The sequence below is a fragment of the Sceloporus occidentalis genome, unplaced genomic scaffold (genome assembly GCF_023333645.1).
Source record: "Sceloporus occidentalis isolate IW3139 unplaced genomic scaffold, rSceOcc1.0.p SCAF_32, whole genome shotgun sequence".
NCBI lineage: Eukaryota > Metazoa > Chordata > Lepidosauria > Squamata > Phrynosomatidae > Sceloporus > Sceloporus occidentalis.
In genome coordinates, this window is record NW_028317012.1 from 7,499,475 (window position 1) to 7,517,500 (window position 18,026).

The 18,026-nt window shown below is 44.0% G+C and overlaps 1 protein-coding gene across 1 annotated transcript in view; it reads left to right on the forward strand.

Annotated features, from left to right (window-relative positions):
* The first annotated feature begins 1,348 nt into the window (after nt 1-1,348).
* The window catches only part of LOC149298606 (neutral alpha-glucosidase AB-like), a 103,030-nt gene continuing 86,352 nt past the window's right edge, over nt 1,349-18,026 (forward strand). Inside the window, exons 1-3 of the mRNA XM_089487339.1 lie at nt 1,349-1,419; nt 3,283-3,489; nt 3,794-3,892. Coding sequence (XP_089343465.1) covers nt 1,349-1,419; nt 3,283-3,489; nt 3,794-3,892 — 377 coding nt within the window. The remainder of the gene's footprint in view (nt 1,420-3,282; nt 3,490-3,793; nt 3,893-18,026) is intronic.

Sequence of the window (18,026 nt, forward strand, 5' to 3'; positions counted from 1 at the left end):
GTCTTTCGCCCGACCAGATCTGCAGGCGGCTACTTGGCGGACTCTCCACGCTTTTGTGGAGCATTACCGTCTCGACCAGATGGCTCAGGAGGACTCTCTTTTCGGTCGGAAGGTCCTTGAGGCTGTTTTGTCTCCTTAGTTTGCCCACCCTTCTTCTTTGGTAAATCTATCCTTAGTGTCACCTGGGATGGCAGGGAAACAGGAAGTTCTACTTACCGAGAGCTTCTTTTCCCTGTCAATCCCTGGTGACACGTTTTTGTTCCCTCCCTTCTTTTCAATAAATTTTGTTGCATCAGATTGCTTTGCCTGTGTGGTCTTTGGTATTCACTGGTGTTAGTAGGAGGGGAGGGCCCTTTTAAAGTTTTTGAGTCCTGCCCTATCAGGTACGGAGGAGGAGTCTATCCTTAGTGTCACCAGGGATTGACAGGGAAAAGAAGCTCTCGGTAAGTAGAACTTCCTGTTTCTAGTAATCGGATAAAAAAATTTAAATTTTTAATTTAATAAACAGGATGTTAAAAACAAACAGCAGAATAAAAAAAACGGAAAAAAATGCATTTCTTGTTTTTATTTCCCAACCTGCCCCCCCCAGTTATGCACATTTGAGCCCAGATATGGCACGCCGTCGTTCCCAGATATGCCACGCCAGACGCTATAAGGAATGGGGCGGGGCCAATTGTCGGTGTGACTACATGGATGGACTGGGAAGTAGTAACTGCTGTGGCATTGAATGAACCGAAGATTTGCATCCTAACTTCATCACACAGACACCCCCCACTGGCTGTTAGAGAGGAGGATCCGGGTCCCCTGCAGTGCTGCGGTGGATCTGATTCTTAGTGTTATTATCCGGCCTCTGACCATTTGTGGTCGGGTTTTAAAACGAGGGGTATTTTTCCGAGCATTTGCTCTGAAAAAACCTAATCTTATAATCTATAAAATCTATTAGTTGTTGCTGCCCTAATATAATATATATACAGTTTAACAATTTTTTTTTTTTACCAATCACATTGCGATTAGTGAGCTGGGCTCCATTGACTCTCTGTGTCTGTGATATGTCATTACTTAATGTGTGTAATGAGTTTTTGTTCAAGTGTCTTTTGCTTGTGACGAGGTATACGCAAATACTTTTTTTTTTCTCGCGTAAAATGTCTGTGACGTACTTGTGATGAGGTGTGCTGCTGTGCATGTGTTTCAATATATACCTACATACCGGGGAACTCCCGGGTGAAGCTCCTCTTCTCCAGGTCAACACCTGAATCCCCTGGTTTGCAGGAGCAGGGTCTTGACACACCCCACTCCCTGCCTATTTCCCTTTTAAATGGGAGTCTTTCTTGCGACAGCAGCTGGACCGATGGCAGTGGGCAGTCCTGGCCGTGTCCCGCAAGGGAAGGCACTGGGTAGCTGGAGCTCAGATGTTCCCAGGTATGCATACCTATATGAAGTAAAGCTCCATAGCGGCAATATGGAAGACTTTTATGTAAAACGTTACTATTTCATGCGCATATGAATCTGGAATTGGCTATGGTGATGTAATATGCAGGCAAGGGCTTTGGAGGAATGGCAAGCCTCTTTAAGCAACTGTACTATTTTTAGGGCTGAAACAACTAAATGATAATTTCGATAATGAAAATCGTTGTCAACCATCGATTTTTATCGATTATAAAAATTCTAATCCAACCTCAAACGCTGCAGGGGACCTGGATTCCCCTCACTGTCGGACGGTCTCTCACTTCCGTCTCTCTCCCTGTCCCATACACCCCTCTGACTCCTCCCCCCTCCCATACATCACTCTGCCTCTCTACTCTGCTCCGTTACTGACTTCATAGAAGCCTCAGCGTAAGTGAAGGGCAGTAACGGAGGCTGTCTGTGCGCATCGTTTAGACCCCCACCGGCTGACAGAGGATCATCCTCTCTGTCAGCCGGTGGGGGTCTGCATCGCACAGACAGCCTCCGTTACTCACCTTCACTTATGCTGAGGCTTCTTTGAAGCAGCAGTGAAAGTTCCTGTCAGTAACGGAGCCGGGTAGAGAGGCAGAGCGGTGTATGGGAGGGGGGAGGAGTCAGAGGGGTGTATGGGAGCCACCCTCCCATACACCACTCTGGCTCCTCCCCCTCCCATACGGCACTCTGCCTCTCTACCCGGCTCCCTGGTGTCTTGTGAACCTCCGTGGCTGACAGGAGGCAGAGTGGAGTATGGGAGGGGGGAGGAGGCAGAGTGGAGTATGGGAGGGGGGAGGAAGCAGAGTGGAGTATGGGAGGGGGGAGGAGGCAGAGTGGAGTATGGGAGGGGGGAGGAGGCAGAGTGGTGTATGGGTGAGTTATAGTGGTGTATGGGGGGTATTATGAATTATAAGGCATATCAGGGGGGGTAAAAGGTATATCAGGGGGCTCACTAGCATATAAGAGGTATAAGGCATATATGGGGACAGAGTGGCAAGCTGGGGGTCAGATGTGCATAACCGGGGGCAGTTTGGTAAATAAAATAAAAAAATATAAACAAGGCTTTTTTCTCATAGTTTTTATTAAATATGAAAAAGTTAACATATGAATTAATATTTACTAATAACTTTGTATTAAAACCTAGTTTGAGAAACACTGTTTGGGTTCTTGTAGCTTTTATTATGTCAGTAAAATAAGAAGGTGAATAGAGAGAGGCCATTGCAATAAAGAGATGAAAGTGTAAATTGTACGTTTTTTATTACATTATTTTAAATTGAGAAAATTTTATCAGATTAATCGGCCAACTAATCGATTATTAAAATAATCGTTAGTTGCAGCCCTAACTATTTTTACTTGTTAAATGTAGTTAAGGGACGGGTAGCTTTAAGGAGAAAAATTACTTATGGGGTTCCTTTTACTTCTACAAACTGCAGCATGTATCTGGTGATATTTTAGGAGCAACAGCACCTTTAAACTGTTCACCTTATGTAATCTATATGTATACCAGCTGTATGGAAGCTCAAGCATGACAGGTCTGCCTTTTTTGAATCTCTCTGCCCAGTAGCCAAAGAAAAAAAGTTAGTGATGACGTCTTAATAAGGTATGATTACTTTATTAACGTTTGTACCTAAAGGTATTACATTTTGTTTTGATCTTGCATATTAGTATCAATTAGAATATAGTTCCCAACTTGCATTGCTGCTTCTGAGATTAGCAATGCAAATTGAGGTTTTTTTTTTGTTTTGTTTTTTGACACATTTTAGCACATTAATTTATGTATTATGAAGGGCTGTTGCAAATGAGCAAGTTGGTCCTCAGTAATGCATTACCTTGCGCGTCGTGCAGAAGACCACCAGCTGCAAGAGAGGAAGAAAACGGTTCCCTGCAGGACTGCGGGGGATCCGCCTCTTTGGCAGCCGGTGAATGTCTGCGCGATGCGCCTAGACAACCTCTTCTGCTGCTGGCTGATTATTCCGCTGAGGCTTCTATGGTGGAGCACCGGATGGTCATGTCACATGCCGGAGACCCGGCAGAAGTGGAGGTTGTCTGCGCGTATTGTGCAGACACCCACGGGCTGCCAGAGAGGAGGATCCAGGTCCCCTGCAGCTCAGCAGGGGTTCTGGATCTTAGTCTTGTAGTCAGCGCTTTATTTGAGGTCTGATTATAAGACGACCTTAAATATAAGACGAGGGGTATTTTTCAGAGCACTTGATCTGGAAAAAAACTTGTCTAATTGAACAAATACAGTAATAAAGTATTAGAAACAAACCTTAATTGTGAGTTTATCAGACCAGTGTGTTTTTAATAATGTGCATTAGCACCTGGAAACATTTTTCTGATGCTGCCATTTCCACAGGGTCCTCATGGTCACTCTCCTGTTCTGTGCCGGCTTTTTACCTGCGCTGAGCGTTGACAGGAGCAACTTCAAGACATGCGACCAGAGCTCATTCTGCAGGTAAGTGGCTGATGGAGAGCTACACTTTTGTGTGTGAAGTTAGATTTCTTATATGAATAGGCTCGCTATCTTCTCTAGGTCTGGTCTATACTATATTTATCTGGTTCTCTTCTTATTCAAGTTTGTCACTCTTTGCTGCTGTAAGTGCCTGTTTCCAATTCTAGGTGCATATCCATGGTTTTCATCAATACCTCACATGTATGTGGAGCTAATATATTTTGTGCACGCTAATTAGCTGCTAATACCTTCATACTATTCCTTAAACTCGTGCATTTGGGTTCGTATGAACTTTGTTAAAAGTAAATTTTAACCTTATTTGTGCGTTCGTACTGATCTCCAAAAACTTGGAGTAAACAGCAACGAAATAAACGAAAACTAACTTTAACCCCTTAATGATTGCTGTTTTTTCTTTGTACCATTCGTGACTGTGGCTGTTTAGCGGTGCTTGTGTTTAGCTGTAATAGTGTACATACACCAGTTCTATATTGTTTTCAGAACAAGAAGGGCTTTCTTTAGTTCTTTCATTATTATTATTAACATCTAATTTCCTATTAAAAATGGGGAAATACTTTTACTAGTCTATAAAAGCTAATGAAAACAAAAGTATTAGTTTCTATTTGTCTGCGTTTAGGATCTTTGACCAATATACTTTTAATAGCGGCTTGCTATAAATATTTAAGTGATGACCTCCGCCTCGGGTGTCTCTTTGAGGTGCTACAACTCTCCTACTAAAACGTGTAATATTTGGTAAAACTGACCCATGTCCAGCTTTCCCCAATTAAACCCTAACTAGTTTGTTGCCAGATTATGACACCGTCAGTTATCGCTTTTTGTGACTTAACTACATAATGCGAAAACCTTGCCCACATGTCTCACCCCATTTGAGAAGTTGTGCTTGGCATTCACCGGCCAGCTTGATTGGTCTCCAGGTTGTATCAGAGCATACGCTCCAATACATCACAAAATAAACTAGGGCTGCAACAACTAATCGATAATGAAAATCCATCAATGATTTTCATTATTGACTTTATCGAAATACAAGATGTTTTCAGAGCAAATCTTTTCTCTGGAAAAATACCCCTCATCTTCTAATCCGACCTCAAATAGAGGTTTGACTATAACACTACAATCCAGATCCCCTGCAGCACTACAGGTGACCTGAATCCTCCTCTGGCACCCAGTGAATGCACACAGACTACCTCCGCTACTGCCCTCCACTTCCACTGGGGCTTTTATGCTAGAGCAACTGCGTTGCGTGTCCTTCTGCTGCTTAGTCATAGAAGCCCTTGCAGAAGTGTCGGCCCGCTAGACACCAGGGAGTCTGGAGCATGGGGAGGGCCATATAGGGAGAAATGCCTTATATCAGGGGTATAAGAGGCATATCTGGGGGGGCAGCGCTGCAAGGCTGAGGGCAGATGTGCATAACTGGGGGGGCAGGTTGACAAAAAAATAAAAACAAGAAATGCATTTTTCTCAATCATAGTTTTTATTAACCCCTTAATGACAAGACTGTTTGTTTCTTACTCGTAATACATTTTGGGACAGTGGTAGTTTTTCTCACTTTTTTAAAGCAAAATCTTTTTTTTTATATCTACAAACACTAATGAAAAAACCTGCCAAATAAATTCTACTATTTGTCCTGAGTTTTTTTTTTTTTTTTTTTTCTGCACGTTATGGTGCAATAAGTACCAGTAGCGTTTTGCTATTTCAAAACCTCCCCCCCCCCCCCCCCCCCATGCTGGTCATTCTGCCCCATGTGTTATTTCGGGTATCTGAAGCCAGCCAATGCAATTTACCCCATCAAACCATATATTTTTATAAAACCCAAGGTAATTCAAATGCTGGTATTTTAACCATTTCCATGTGTGATGGTAGTTGTCTAAGACTTGTGGGCATACAAGGGTTAATGTGTATTTTGTATTTTCAAACTTATTTTCATTCTTTGTATAATCCCTTTTATGCAGGGCTTGACAAATTTGTGAATCTAGGCGCCAGCTAAAAAAGTTAGGAGCCAGGATTTTTTTAAAAATAACAGTTGGTCAGGATTGATCTGATAATCATCAGCCAACTTACTAAACTCACAGCATTTGACCTGGAAGCACCCTGGACTTTCAGGTCAGTTCTTCTTTTTTTTTTTTTTTTTTTCTTTTACATTTTTATGATAAACTGGTTTGTAACACTTTCAATGCTGATGTTCCATTGGAGCACAGCGTTGACTGATATTTAGTCACTACAAACTTGTGGGGACAAATGTTAACCCCTGCAATGCCACAATTGTGGCATTGAAGGGGTTACTGCTGCACTGTCACTCTCAGGGAGCAGGGGAGGGTTGGGGCTGGTCTCCACACTCGTGTGGAGACCGAAGAACCCTCTCCCCTGTCCCTGAAGCTGTGTCTGGCAGCTGGGAAGCAATTGCTGGTCTATAGACCAGCTGTTGCAGGGAGGAGTCTCTTTGAATCCCGTAGGCTTCCATGCCTACAGTAATCATCAAAGGGCTTGTTGGGGGCTCGTTTTTGCTGTTGCTGGTCACCAGCAGCAGAGCCCCGTACAAAACGGAAATTAACCCCTAAAATGATGCAATTGCGGCATTGAAGGGGTTAACGCTGCACTTTCGCTCTCATGGAGCGATCAGGCAGAAGGGGGATGTTGTGTCAAGTCCCCACACTTGTGTGGGTACCCAATCAACACATAGCCCCCTTCCCTGAAGCTGTCTGTGGCAGCTGAAAACGCAATTGCCGGTTTGCCGGCAATTGCGTTTTCAGCCTACAGAATCACTCCGTGGGAGTGATCACAGGCCTGGGGGCGGGCTCGGGGTGGCGACGTGGCATTTTTGGGGGGGATTTAACAGGCTGACAAACACCTAGGGATTTGTAGAGCCCTGCCTTTGTTTATTGGTGCTGCTTCCTGTCTTCATTGCCATTATCTTGAGGTGAAGTTATTGATCCTTTGTTGTGGTGTGAACTATTGTATCTCAGGATGTAATTAAATGTCTGAGTTAATTTCCTTATGTTAACTTTCCTTTTGTATACAAAGTACTGGGTTGTTTGTAGTGTTTTACCCACCCCTTGTTTTGCTATATAACCTTGTCTGCCTTGCAATAAACAGAGAAGTCTTCCCCAAGAGTTTGGTGTGTGTCCATTTCTGGGGAGGGTTGCGGCAGAGTCTTCGGATCTGTCAGCATTGAGCTTAACACTTGGCAGCCTGTGCTTGGAGGCAGAGGGATCAATACATGCTCCCCTATCTAGTGGTTAAAGGACTCGATGCCTACCTCAGCTCAGGTCAAACCTACTACTGACCCTTCAGCCTCGCTCCAGAAGTTTCCCCTACTGAGACCAGCATCCTGGGGGAGATATAGTCACTGATTTGACCCCGGTCTCAGCAACACTCCCTTCTGGACGATACATCCTAGGGGAGAGGCTGCTCGAGGTATCTGTATCATCACATTTGGTGGCAAACGGTGGGATGCTTCCTTCCAAACGGGACATCCAAACCACCAGGGTTGGTCACCCTTCGGGCAGAGAAGGAGCAACGCCAGGATCCTCAGCTATGAAAGCGGAGTTCATATAGCGTATGCAGGAGGCATGGGCCCAACCCGACGGACCTGTATCAGTTGAGGTCGAGCTGCGGTGGAGGGATCATATCCGTCGACATCTCTGGTGGGAGGCTCTGCAATGGGAACAGGACTACCAGGGTAAGTGCCTCCCAACCAGTGAGGACATTTACTGGTTCCAGCTGGACGCACGAATGCCATTTCTGGGAGAGCAGCCCAGGGAGGAATGGGTGTCCAAGTTAGATGGGCTGGTCCATACAGAGATGATGTGTGATGACTGATACAGGGTATCAGCAGTATGCCCCAGTCTCCATGGATTCTGTGGATTTAATTGATTTTTCATCCGAGGATATTAACCCAGGATGGGTGGATGAGGCTGCCGTCTTCACACTTGGGTCCTCTGGATGCTGGGTAGTTTGCCCAGATCCACAACCCCCAGCTGAAGCGCTGACAACAGGGTGGAGAGCCCCTGGCCTCTACCCCGCACCTTCAACAGTAACAGGAATCTAGGTAGATGCGGTAGCCGGCCCATCTCCCCAGCAGGAGCACAAGGGAGTGGAGGGTACCGTCCCTCCTCACCAGCGGCTGTCGGATGACCCGGGAGACGGTGCAGATGGAGCACCAGGGAGGGGATGCAGGGCGGCATCACTTCCCATCGGGTGGGTGAGTGTCCAGGAGATGGCGCAGCTGGCCAGGCTCCCCAGCGGCTGCTCACAACTCTGGGAGCGGAGGAACCTGTTCTCCCTTCCCAGCGGGAGATCCCAGTTAAGGGAACCGAGGGTGTTGTCCTTCCTCCCCAGCGGCGGACGGATGGCCAACCCATCACCCCAGTGGCTGAGAAGATTCCAGAGAGAAGGTGCTGTTGGCACTTCTCTCCAGCGTCAGTTGTATTTTTCTGGAGAGTCAGGGGTTGGGTGGAGAAGTACTGCTCTTGGAGGGGCAGATTATTTGGGGCACTAGTTTAGGGAGGGCATTGATGAGCAAAGTGAACTAACTGACTCCGTAGTCTGACAATCAGCCTTCTTCCTACAACAGGATATCCAGCTGACATTACAGTTTTGAAAGTCAACCCGTTTGGGGTCTCCTCCTGGGTCAGTCCTATTTGGAAGGGGGAGAAATGTGATGGAACCCTCCATCACTGGGGTCACTGAAGAGGCCTGAGAGCCAGCCTCCTCCCTATCGACTATAGGCCCAGGCCTTGTAGAGACTTCTGTGTGTGGATACAGGGGGTCAGTTTCTACTGATTTTCCTCATGTTTTACTACTCAGTCTCAAAACTGTAATGTCAGCTGGATATCCTGTTGTAGGAAGAAGGCTGATTGTCTTTGCATTGTTGATTGTATAGGTGTGAAGTGTTTCCTCTGTTGTTGTGCGAGTAAGCCCTTGTTTTAAGACCCCTTGTAGCTATGACTAGGTGTCACTGTGAACTCCTGTTATCTCTGTGTCCTGGCCATTGTCTGTCTCAAGCCAATCATGTCTCGTCATTCCACGTGTGAATGTCGGCAAGAAATCTGACGACACCAGTTCAATGAGTTGAGTAAGCAATAGCTTCTTTATTCAAGTGCGCACAGGGGAGAGTCCAGTTCGCAGACTTCTCTCCCCCTCCTTAATTTTCTAACAATATATAGGCAAAGAAGCGCAAACAGTTAATAGCATATTGTCTAGCCGTCTGTTGGTATATTTACTTTAATTTGCTGACACACACGGTTTAAAAAGGTCAAGAAAAAATAGCCCCCCCCCCCCCCCCGTAAAGTGAAATCTTTACTTACAGAAGGTCTAGAAAGGGACAACTTGTCCTTTGTCGTGGTGGACTCTGATTCTTTTGCAACAAGGCACTTAGAGCAAAGAAAACACACAAAAACATACCATACGTACACATTCTTCCAAGACACAAACAAGACATAAGTAAACTAAGAAACGAGGTAGACAGGTGATTGTAGTGTTATCTTATCTGCTATCAGCAGAATAAGCAATGAGGTAAAGATCATTGTGCTGACATCCAGAATCAGCAAAATTCTTCAACTTCCACAGTCCCTCCTTTTTATTCTTACGGACTCACTGTAAGAATCAATTTCTTCAGAGTCCAGTGGAGGTCTAAGTTGGCCAATTCCATGAGCCTTGCTCCTTCTCATATTGATCTTCAAACATGTCACTGTGCAAAGTCTCTAGGGGAAACTCATCAAGTGGGAAGTCATCATCATATTTCTCCTCCTGTATCTTTGGCATTGCTCTTGTTGGTCCGAGACATTTTTGAATTAGTGTTTTGCAACGGACAACAATTACATAGATACATACAAAAGCCACAAGCAACAAAAACATACCAGACACCAGCTTTGCTCCAAGTGAACCAAATATTCCACCCAGACCAAAAGGATCCCAAGTAGTCTCCCTAGATCGAAGTCTTTCCTGATGTGGTTGTTTGCTCACCTTTTCCATATCATGTTCTATGGATACACTATTGTCTACAATGTAAATCTTCCCCTGTAAAAGGTATTCCTATGCAGGGCTCTGCTGAGTATGCAGAATATATCCACAAACACAACAAGGCTCCGAGACATTAGAAGCATCATACACCTTTCTCAATATTTCTACAGGTATTATCTTTTTCCCAAGGAGAAGCATGCAGATCACGTTTAATTTGTGAATGTATCTTATTCTCTGCTATATTTTTAGAAGGTTCTGATCTGAACACCTGAAAAGGACTGAAAGGAAAAAAGAAAAAATAGCAAATACATTTAGTATAAAACAAGTAACGATAATATACTCAAAAATTTTTGCATCTCCTGATGACCTCATTCTTCGTATCTTCACGAGGGGCTCTTGCCAATCTCGTTTTATGTTGGTTAACCAGCTGGGATTATTGTGGCCGATGGAATGGTTAATTTAGGAGCGTGGATTGAGTTTTGGCACCAATTTAAGATGAGTGCAATGAATCCACGGTGTAATTTCAGCTACATTTACAGCTGTTTTAGTGATCAGTAGTACTTGGTATGGACCTTTCCACCTGGGCTAAAGAGTCTTTTTCCGTTGGAAATGCTTTACCAGCACGTAATCACCTGGTCGGATGTGATGAATTGTTTTTTCGTCTTCAGTGTACGTGTGCATAGCAGCAACCTGGGGTTTTAATTGCTCAAGAGATTTTTAGTTTTTTACAATACATTTCTATTGTCATCAGTTAGAGCATGATCATGTCTTAGTAACTCTAGAGTATTAGCAGCTATCATGGGTCGACCCATTATGAGTTCATGAGGAGAACATTTAATAGCCGAGTGTCGGGCATTTCTTATTGACATTAAGGCTATAGGTAATGCATCTGGCCATTTTAAACCTGTCTCGGCACGTATCTTGCTAATCTTATTCTTTAAGGTGCCGTTAGCGCGTTCTACTTTTCCTGCGCTTTGTGGATGGTAGGGACAATGTAAATGGTACATAATTCCTAGCCTATGTGCTATCTCTTGCACTATTTCAGCAGTAAAATGATCAGAGTATATATGCTGAGGAATTACATACCTAGGAATGAACTCTTGTAGCAACTTTTTAGCAACTGTTAGAGCGTCCGCATGTTGGCAAGGATAGGCTTCTATCCAGCAGGAATATTTACACACCACCACTAGTACATATTGATAATGTAGAGATTTAGGCATTTCAATAAAATTAATTTGCAAATTTTGGAAGTGTCCTCGAGGTCAGGGAGTCTTTCCACCTGGGCTGAACAGTGAGGTGGGGGGAGCATTAGCTTCCACTTCTCCTTCTGATGTAACTACAGCATACCCAGTACAACGCCTGCCGTCAATATCCATAAATGAGGAACCATCTACAAAGTATTCGATATCAGGGTCAGTCAAAGGTCGCTCATACAATCAGTCGCAAGTAGTTTGTAATTGTTCTATCAAAATCACACATTTTCCTCCTCCTGGTTCTGACAAGAGTGGCAGGATTTAACACTGTGCACCGGTGGACGGTGGCATTGGGTGTACCCTGCAAAACAATCTCGTATTTAGTCAGCCTTCTATTGGTAAATTGTGTCGATCGACGGGTTAACAATGCACTCACTGCATGAGGAACCATCACTTTCAGTTCCTGTCCCTGAACTATGGCCTGTGCTGATTCCAGTAAGGCAGCAGCCGCTGCCACAGCCCGCAAACAAGGGGTTAATCCAGCTGCCACAGAATCAAGTGGCGTGCTATAGTAGGCAAGGGGTCTCTGTCCCTCTCTGTGGCTCTGGGTTAGTACTCCAGAGTCATTACCATGTATTTCATGACAAAACAAAGTAAATGGCATATCATAGTTAGGGAGCCCAAGAGCAGGGGCACTCCACAAAGCCTCTGAAAGGGTAAATCAATTCAGCATCGTCAGTATTAGGTTCAATAGAGCAAGCATCAGCAAATTGTTACTAGCAGATCTACAATTTCTATCCAAATGCCCTGGCTTGTTACAATTAAAACAAATAACATTCTTTCTAGTTTCCTTTGTAGAGGAAGATTGTCCGTTATCTCCCACTACATCAGACGGAGAGTTCTGTGAATAGAACTGTCTCTGACTTTCCATCAACATTCTCTGTTCTTTCTCTCTAACTTTCTCATGACGCTCCTTATTCACTTCCTTTTGTTTTTCAAAATGTTTAGCAGCTGCTATCATTTCAGAAAGCGGCTTCTCTTCCCATCCTAAAACATTATTAGTGACACCCTTATGGAAGTCTGGTAACAACCCTTTTACAAAACAAGATACAATCAACTGTCTTTACCTCTGGATCTGTCACACCACTGTGTCCTATTACAACTTTCGCTACTCTGTCAGCAAATTTACTTACCGATTCATTCTTTCCTTGCATTGTAGAGTTAATCTTTCCCCAGTCAGGTCGCTGTAGCCATGCAGTCTCACAAGCTTGTATTATACAATCTATTGTCTGCTGTCTCTCAGTAATCAATCTCTCAATAAACAGTTCATTTGCTCAAGGTGTTACACCAGGAATTTTATTATAAGCTTCAATTAACTGTTCTCTCTGCGTCAGTCATAACAAAATCAAACAATTGCGTAAAATCCTTTTTCACTGGATCATAAGGAATAGACACACTACGTAATTCTTTACAAAACTGACCAACAATTTCAGGTCTGGGGAATCGATCTTTCAACAGCAATAATTCCCCTGGTGTCCATGGATGATGGACAGATAGAGGTACACCTCTCTCATCGCTAGCCCCCTCTTCTGGCAGCAGAATAAGCAATGAGGTAAAGATCATTGTGCTGACATCCAGAATCGGCAAAATTCTTCAACTTCCACACACGTCTACGTCCCCAATTAATGTAATTGTCTCATGTCATTCTGTCCTTCCACGGATTTGATCTAATTACTTACTTCCTTACGTGGTAATTAGATCATGTGATTTTTGTCTTGCCCCTTTTCTTACTTGTGTATATAGCTCTGTATTTGGTTTTAATAAAAGGATTCCTGTTTGCACCTCAACATGAGTGTTGCCTGATGTTTGGGGTGGGCTGCTACGGTGCTTTATTGTCCTTTTCAGGACAATAGGCACGCTGTGTAGCTAAGCTTCGGATAGCCACAGTGCCAACGCAGCTCTGGTGCAGCGACGTCCCCCTTCTATCTACAATGCTGGTTCTGCCTGGCGCCGAAGGGGTTAATTGTTGGTGTCCCGGCAGGAGGGAGCAACGATTGGCGGGAGTACCCAGTCGGGGTATAGGCCCGTTCTGTCACACCATGCACTAGTTCTACCATCAGCCTTTGTCGAACTTTATGGTAGTAAACAATTTGTGTGTTTTTTTGTTGTTTTTTTTTCCACACGTGTTGTATTTCAGGTATAAATTTACTGCACCTGGTATACGTGACTGCCAAACACCCCAATATGTGTTCCGGAACATCTCCTGAGCGCAGTGATACCCCATAAGCATGGGTTTGTTAGGTTGATAGGGGGCAAAAAGGCCGCTTTTTTTTTTTTTTTCCCAAATTGCATTTTTGACTTGTCAAAGTCTGCCCACATACTATTTCGGGTATCTTTGAAGCCGGCCACTAAAATTTACCCCATCAAACCAAATATTTTTGAAAACTAGACACCCCAAGGTATTTAAAATGCTGGTATTTTAACCTTTTCCATGGATTTTTCTTGTGGGGATGGTTTTCCTCCCCCCGGATCCACGGTCAGCCTCACGGTGATGCAGCTTTTTATCCCCTTAAGGACCAGGCTGTGTCTTACTTTTTGTACCCTTTGGGACCGAGGCTTTCTTAACACTTTTGCGGTGCTTGTGTTTAGATGTAATTTTCTCCTCACTCATTTCGGGTACCTACCCAAGTTATATATTGGGGTTTTTTCAGGACAAGAAGGGCTTTCTTCAGATACCATAGTTTTGATCATATCTAATTTCCCATAACAAAATAGTGTTTTGCTATTTTAAAACCATTTTTCTTCCAAAGCTAGTCATTCTGCCCCGTGTGCTTTTTCAGATATCTTTGAAGCCGGCCAATGCAATTTACCCTGACAAACCATATATTTTTGAAAACTAAACACCCCAAGGTATTTGATATTCTGGTAATTTAAAGATTTCCATGCGCTAATTCTACTACCACCCTTTGTCCAACTTTGTGGTAGTAATTCCTCACGGGGGAATTCTCTCTGACAGCAGAGGGTGTATGCGTGATGGACGCATGACAACCCACGCTGCTAACTGCACCTCCTTATGGTTGCAGCGGAAGTTGCCTACACGAATTGCGTAGACATCTACACGCTGCCCAGAAGCACCGGTAAGTTTTTTTGGGGGGGGGGGGTTAAATGGGGGCATAAGTGGAGCCAGAGTTCTCTAGAGGGTCTCTAGCCAACTTTTTCAACTGTTGTTGTTGTGTGTTTTTTTTTTTTGTTTTTTTTTTTTCTTTTTACAGGGCAGCCACCATCTTGCCTTTGACGAAAATTACTCGCAGTGGCTGTTGTGACCGCTCTCCAGAGCGGCCACAGAGCGTCCTGGGGTGAGTGTTTTGGTGTTGCTGATTGCCTCGCGATCGAGGCATTTTAACACCATTGAAATTTAGGTGGTGATCACTGATTGCCTCCTAAACTTTTACAACGGGCGTTAGCCTCCATACAGTGTATGGCGGATGTTGACGCCCATGGGGAGGAGCCAGACATAGCCCATGATGCCAATCTCGGTGTTGCTGAATGCCTCGACATCGAGGCATTACAGCAACACGGTTTAAGCGAAGAATGTGATCGTTGATTTGCTCAGCTGCACAGTCGTTGATCACTTTCTAAGCTTGTTTAATGTCATGACGTGTCAGGCACGTCATAGGTCGTTTTGCATGAGGCGCCTGACCCGTCAATGGACTTTAAGGGGTTAACATATGTCGTTAAGGAGCTAAATATGAAAACTAGTTTACATGTGAATTAATATTTACTAGTAAAACTTTTGTTATTAAAACCTAGTTTGAGAATATTGTGTTTGACATAATGGCTATTTTAAAGCAACAAGAACCCAAAGTAAAATAAGAAAGCGATTGGAGAAATGCCATTGTGATAGAGATAAGTGTTGCATGCACAGAGTACAATGATTCATTGAATGTAAATTTTCAGGGTTTTTTCTGATGTTTAATGAACAAACTGGATGTTAAAAACAAACAATGTGCATATTTTTTTTTTATATAACTTTTAACCCCTTCAGTGCCCTATGGACGTACCGGTACGTCCTGCCCTTCTTGCAGTGGCGCATCCCTGCCGCTGCACGGGAGATCCGCTGGGCTCCCCCCTGACAGCAGAAGCCTGCATCGCTGGCTTTCTGCTGTCCGATCTGATGTAACGGCTTCCTGCACGAAAGCCGGAAAGCTGTTAAATTTTTAACTGCCGATCGCGCATTCCTTTCCGGGTTGCGTCACTGCTGACGTCACCCGCTATTTCTTCGGAGGACAGGATGAGGCACAGACGCTGTGATCTCTATATGCAAGTCTGTGTTCCATATAAGTACTGGGAAAGTATGGAAAATCTATATGAATTAGGTATTTCTGAAATCAGGACACCCGAATTGATAAACTTGGAGGGGATTTTCCATCACTTTACCTAATTTTGTGCAGGTTCAGAGGGAAAATTGATATTTGCTAGTTTTTACTAAATTTCTCACTCTAAATTTTCAACTAATCTAACTATGGTATCAAGAGAGCTCTATCTCTCCTTGAAAAAACAATATATAGCTTACATGGGTACGCTATTCACAGAAAAAGAATGAGTCCCTACAGAAATAAAACAAATGTTTCTAGATGCCAACAAAAATATACCGTATTGGCTCGAATATAGGCTGCACTTTTTCCCCCCACTTTAAGTCTTTAAAGTGGGGGTGCGGCCTATATTCGGGGTCTAGCGCCCGAGGGCCAGGACATGCAGTCCCGGGCGCCGGGCAGGGTTAGGATACAGATCCCCCGCAGCGGTGCAGGGGACCTGCATCCTACTCCCCGATACGCTCAGACAGCCTCCCCTGCCAGCACTTTCCACGGGGGGGGGGGGCCGGCACGGGCGGTTGTCTAAGCGCATCGTGAGGATGGTCAGCACGATGCGTTTTACCTCTGCCCCCAAGACTTACCAGAGGAGACTCCCGGGTGTCTTGCAGGGCCGGCGGGGGACATCTACGCAATACGCGTACACAACTTCCGGTGCCGGCACATCAGCTGAGTGCCGGCACCGGAAGTTGTGTACGCGTATTGCGTAGATGTCCCCCGCCAGCCCCGCAAGACACCCGGAAGTCTCCTCTGGTAAGTCGGGGGGGGGCAGAGTGGCAGCATATCTCGGGGGGGGGGGGGGCAGACAGAGTGGCAGCATGTTTTTTTGGTGCTTTTTTTAAAGAAAAAAACTTTCTTTAAAAAAGCACCAAACTTTTAGGGTGTGGCCTATATACGGGGGCGGCCTATATCTGAGCCAATACGGTATATTTTTAGAAACTATACCCCCAGCTGCAGCAAATGAGGTCTTATTTGTATTTGTATCACAAATCTGACGTGCACAACAAATAAGTGAATATCACACTTGTCTTGTGCTACTAATACATGCAGCCCCTCATTTGATGCGCCAAGGTGTGTAGTTTCTGCAAATGTATACTTTATGTACCGTAATTTAACTTCCCAGCTGTCTAGCGCTAGTCTAATTGCAGGCATCACCCCTAATTGTTTTAAGACAATTTTTTTTTACACGGTTTTCAAATCTGCCATATCTGAAGTTAGTGGTCTAGACATCTGGGAAGTTAAATTAGGGTACATAAAGTACACATTTCAAGAAACTACACCCCTTGGAGCTTCAAATGAGGGGCTATATGTATTTCTTGGACAAAAGTTGAGTGCACAAATAACGATGGAATGTCGCTTTGGCTAGAAATTTTTTTCTAACCATAGCGACATGTTCATTTGTTTCTTGCGCGCTCCAGGTTTGTATTAGAAACACATGCCGCTCCTTTGATGCGCCAAGGGGTGTAGTTTTTTTGCAAGTTTTTTTGTGCCATAATTTAACTTCTTACGTAGCAGTAATGCCACGTCAAGGCTTCAACCCTAATTACTGACCATTCACTGACAGAAGCACACACCATTCTTTCCCCTTACAATCCCAAAGAAACTATGGTAAAGGGAGAAAAAAAAACACTTTTTTACAGTAAAAATAAGTTTTGCAGTAAAAATGCAAGGAGCTCCTGGGATGAGATGGCTACTCACCTACCACACAGGCTAAATGGCTTATTTTTAATAATATTTGCAGTTCATCAGGATTTAAAAAATTGCCTCCCTCTACCATTGGCTAAATTTAACCCCATGATCAAAGGGATCATGGGATAAAAAATTTAGTATCGGCCATTTTTAAGAAGGGAATATGACTTTTCATAGCTATATGATCACTGTGGTAACATTGGCTACCACAGTGATCATTTAGGTAGAATACTTAAACTTTAAAAAAAAAGTTAAACTAGTTTGTTTAGATTAATTTTGGGGTCTCTAGGCAATTTTGATCTTTATCTGCCTTTAGAGACCCCAAATCTTTTACATTTTTATTTTTTTAACCTAATATTTTGTATTCTTTTTTTACAAAGCCTGATACCATTGAAAGGTGAGACGATTACTTTTTCCAAAGGTTATATGTTTTGGGTCTGTAGCATGCCCCCATACCTATTTAACTGACAATTGTCAGTTATTAATAAAGCTGTGCGGCGGCGTCATTGCGCGTGATGTCACCGGGTGGCCCTGGTGATGCCCTTCAGTGTGAGGGGCAGATCACTGGGGTAGGTGGTGATGGAGGTCCACAAACCTCCATCAAGGTAGGGTAGTGCTAGCGACGGCACCATGCCATCATTAGCAGTCAAGGGTTAAAGAATCGTCTTCTAGAGACAATGTTAGTCAAGTAAACTAAGGATATCCAGAATAAAGTGTTCCCTGTTTTGCCATAATTGAGAGCTCATGCAGCAAGAGTGGAAGAATCCTTGCAATAGAGCATTTGTATCTAAGCATTTTGAACAAGTCTTCAAATTTCAGGAAGACGATAGATAGGAAGACCCTCCAAAGTAAATGTTCTGATTGCTCAATTAACAACTATTTCTATTGGGGAAGTAGCTGGACTCAAAG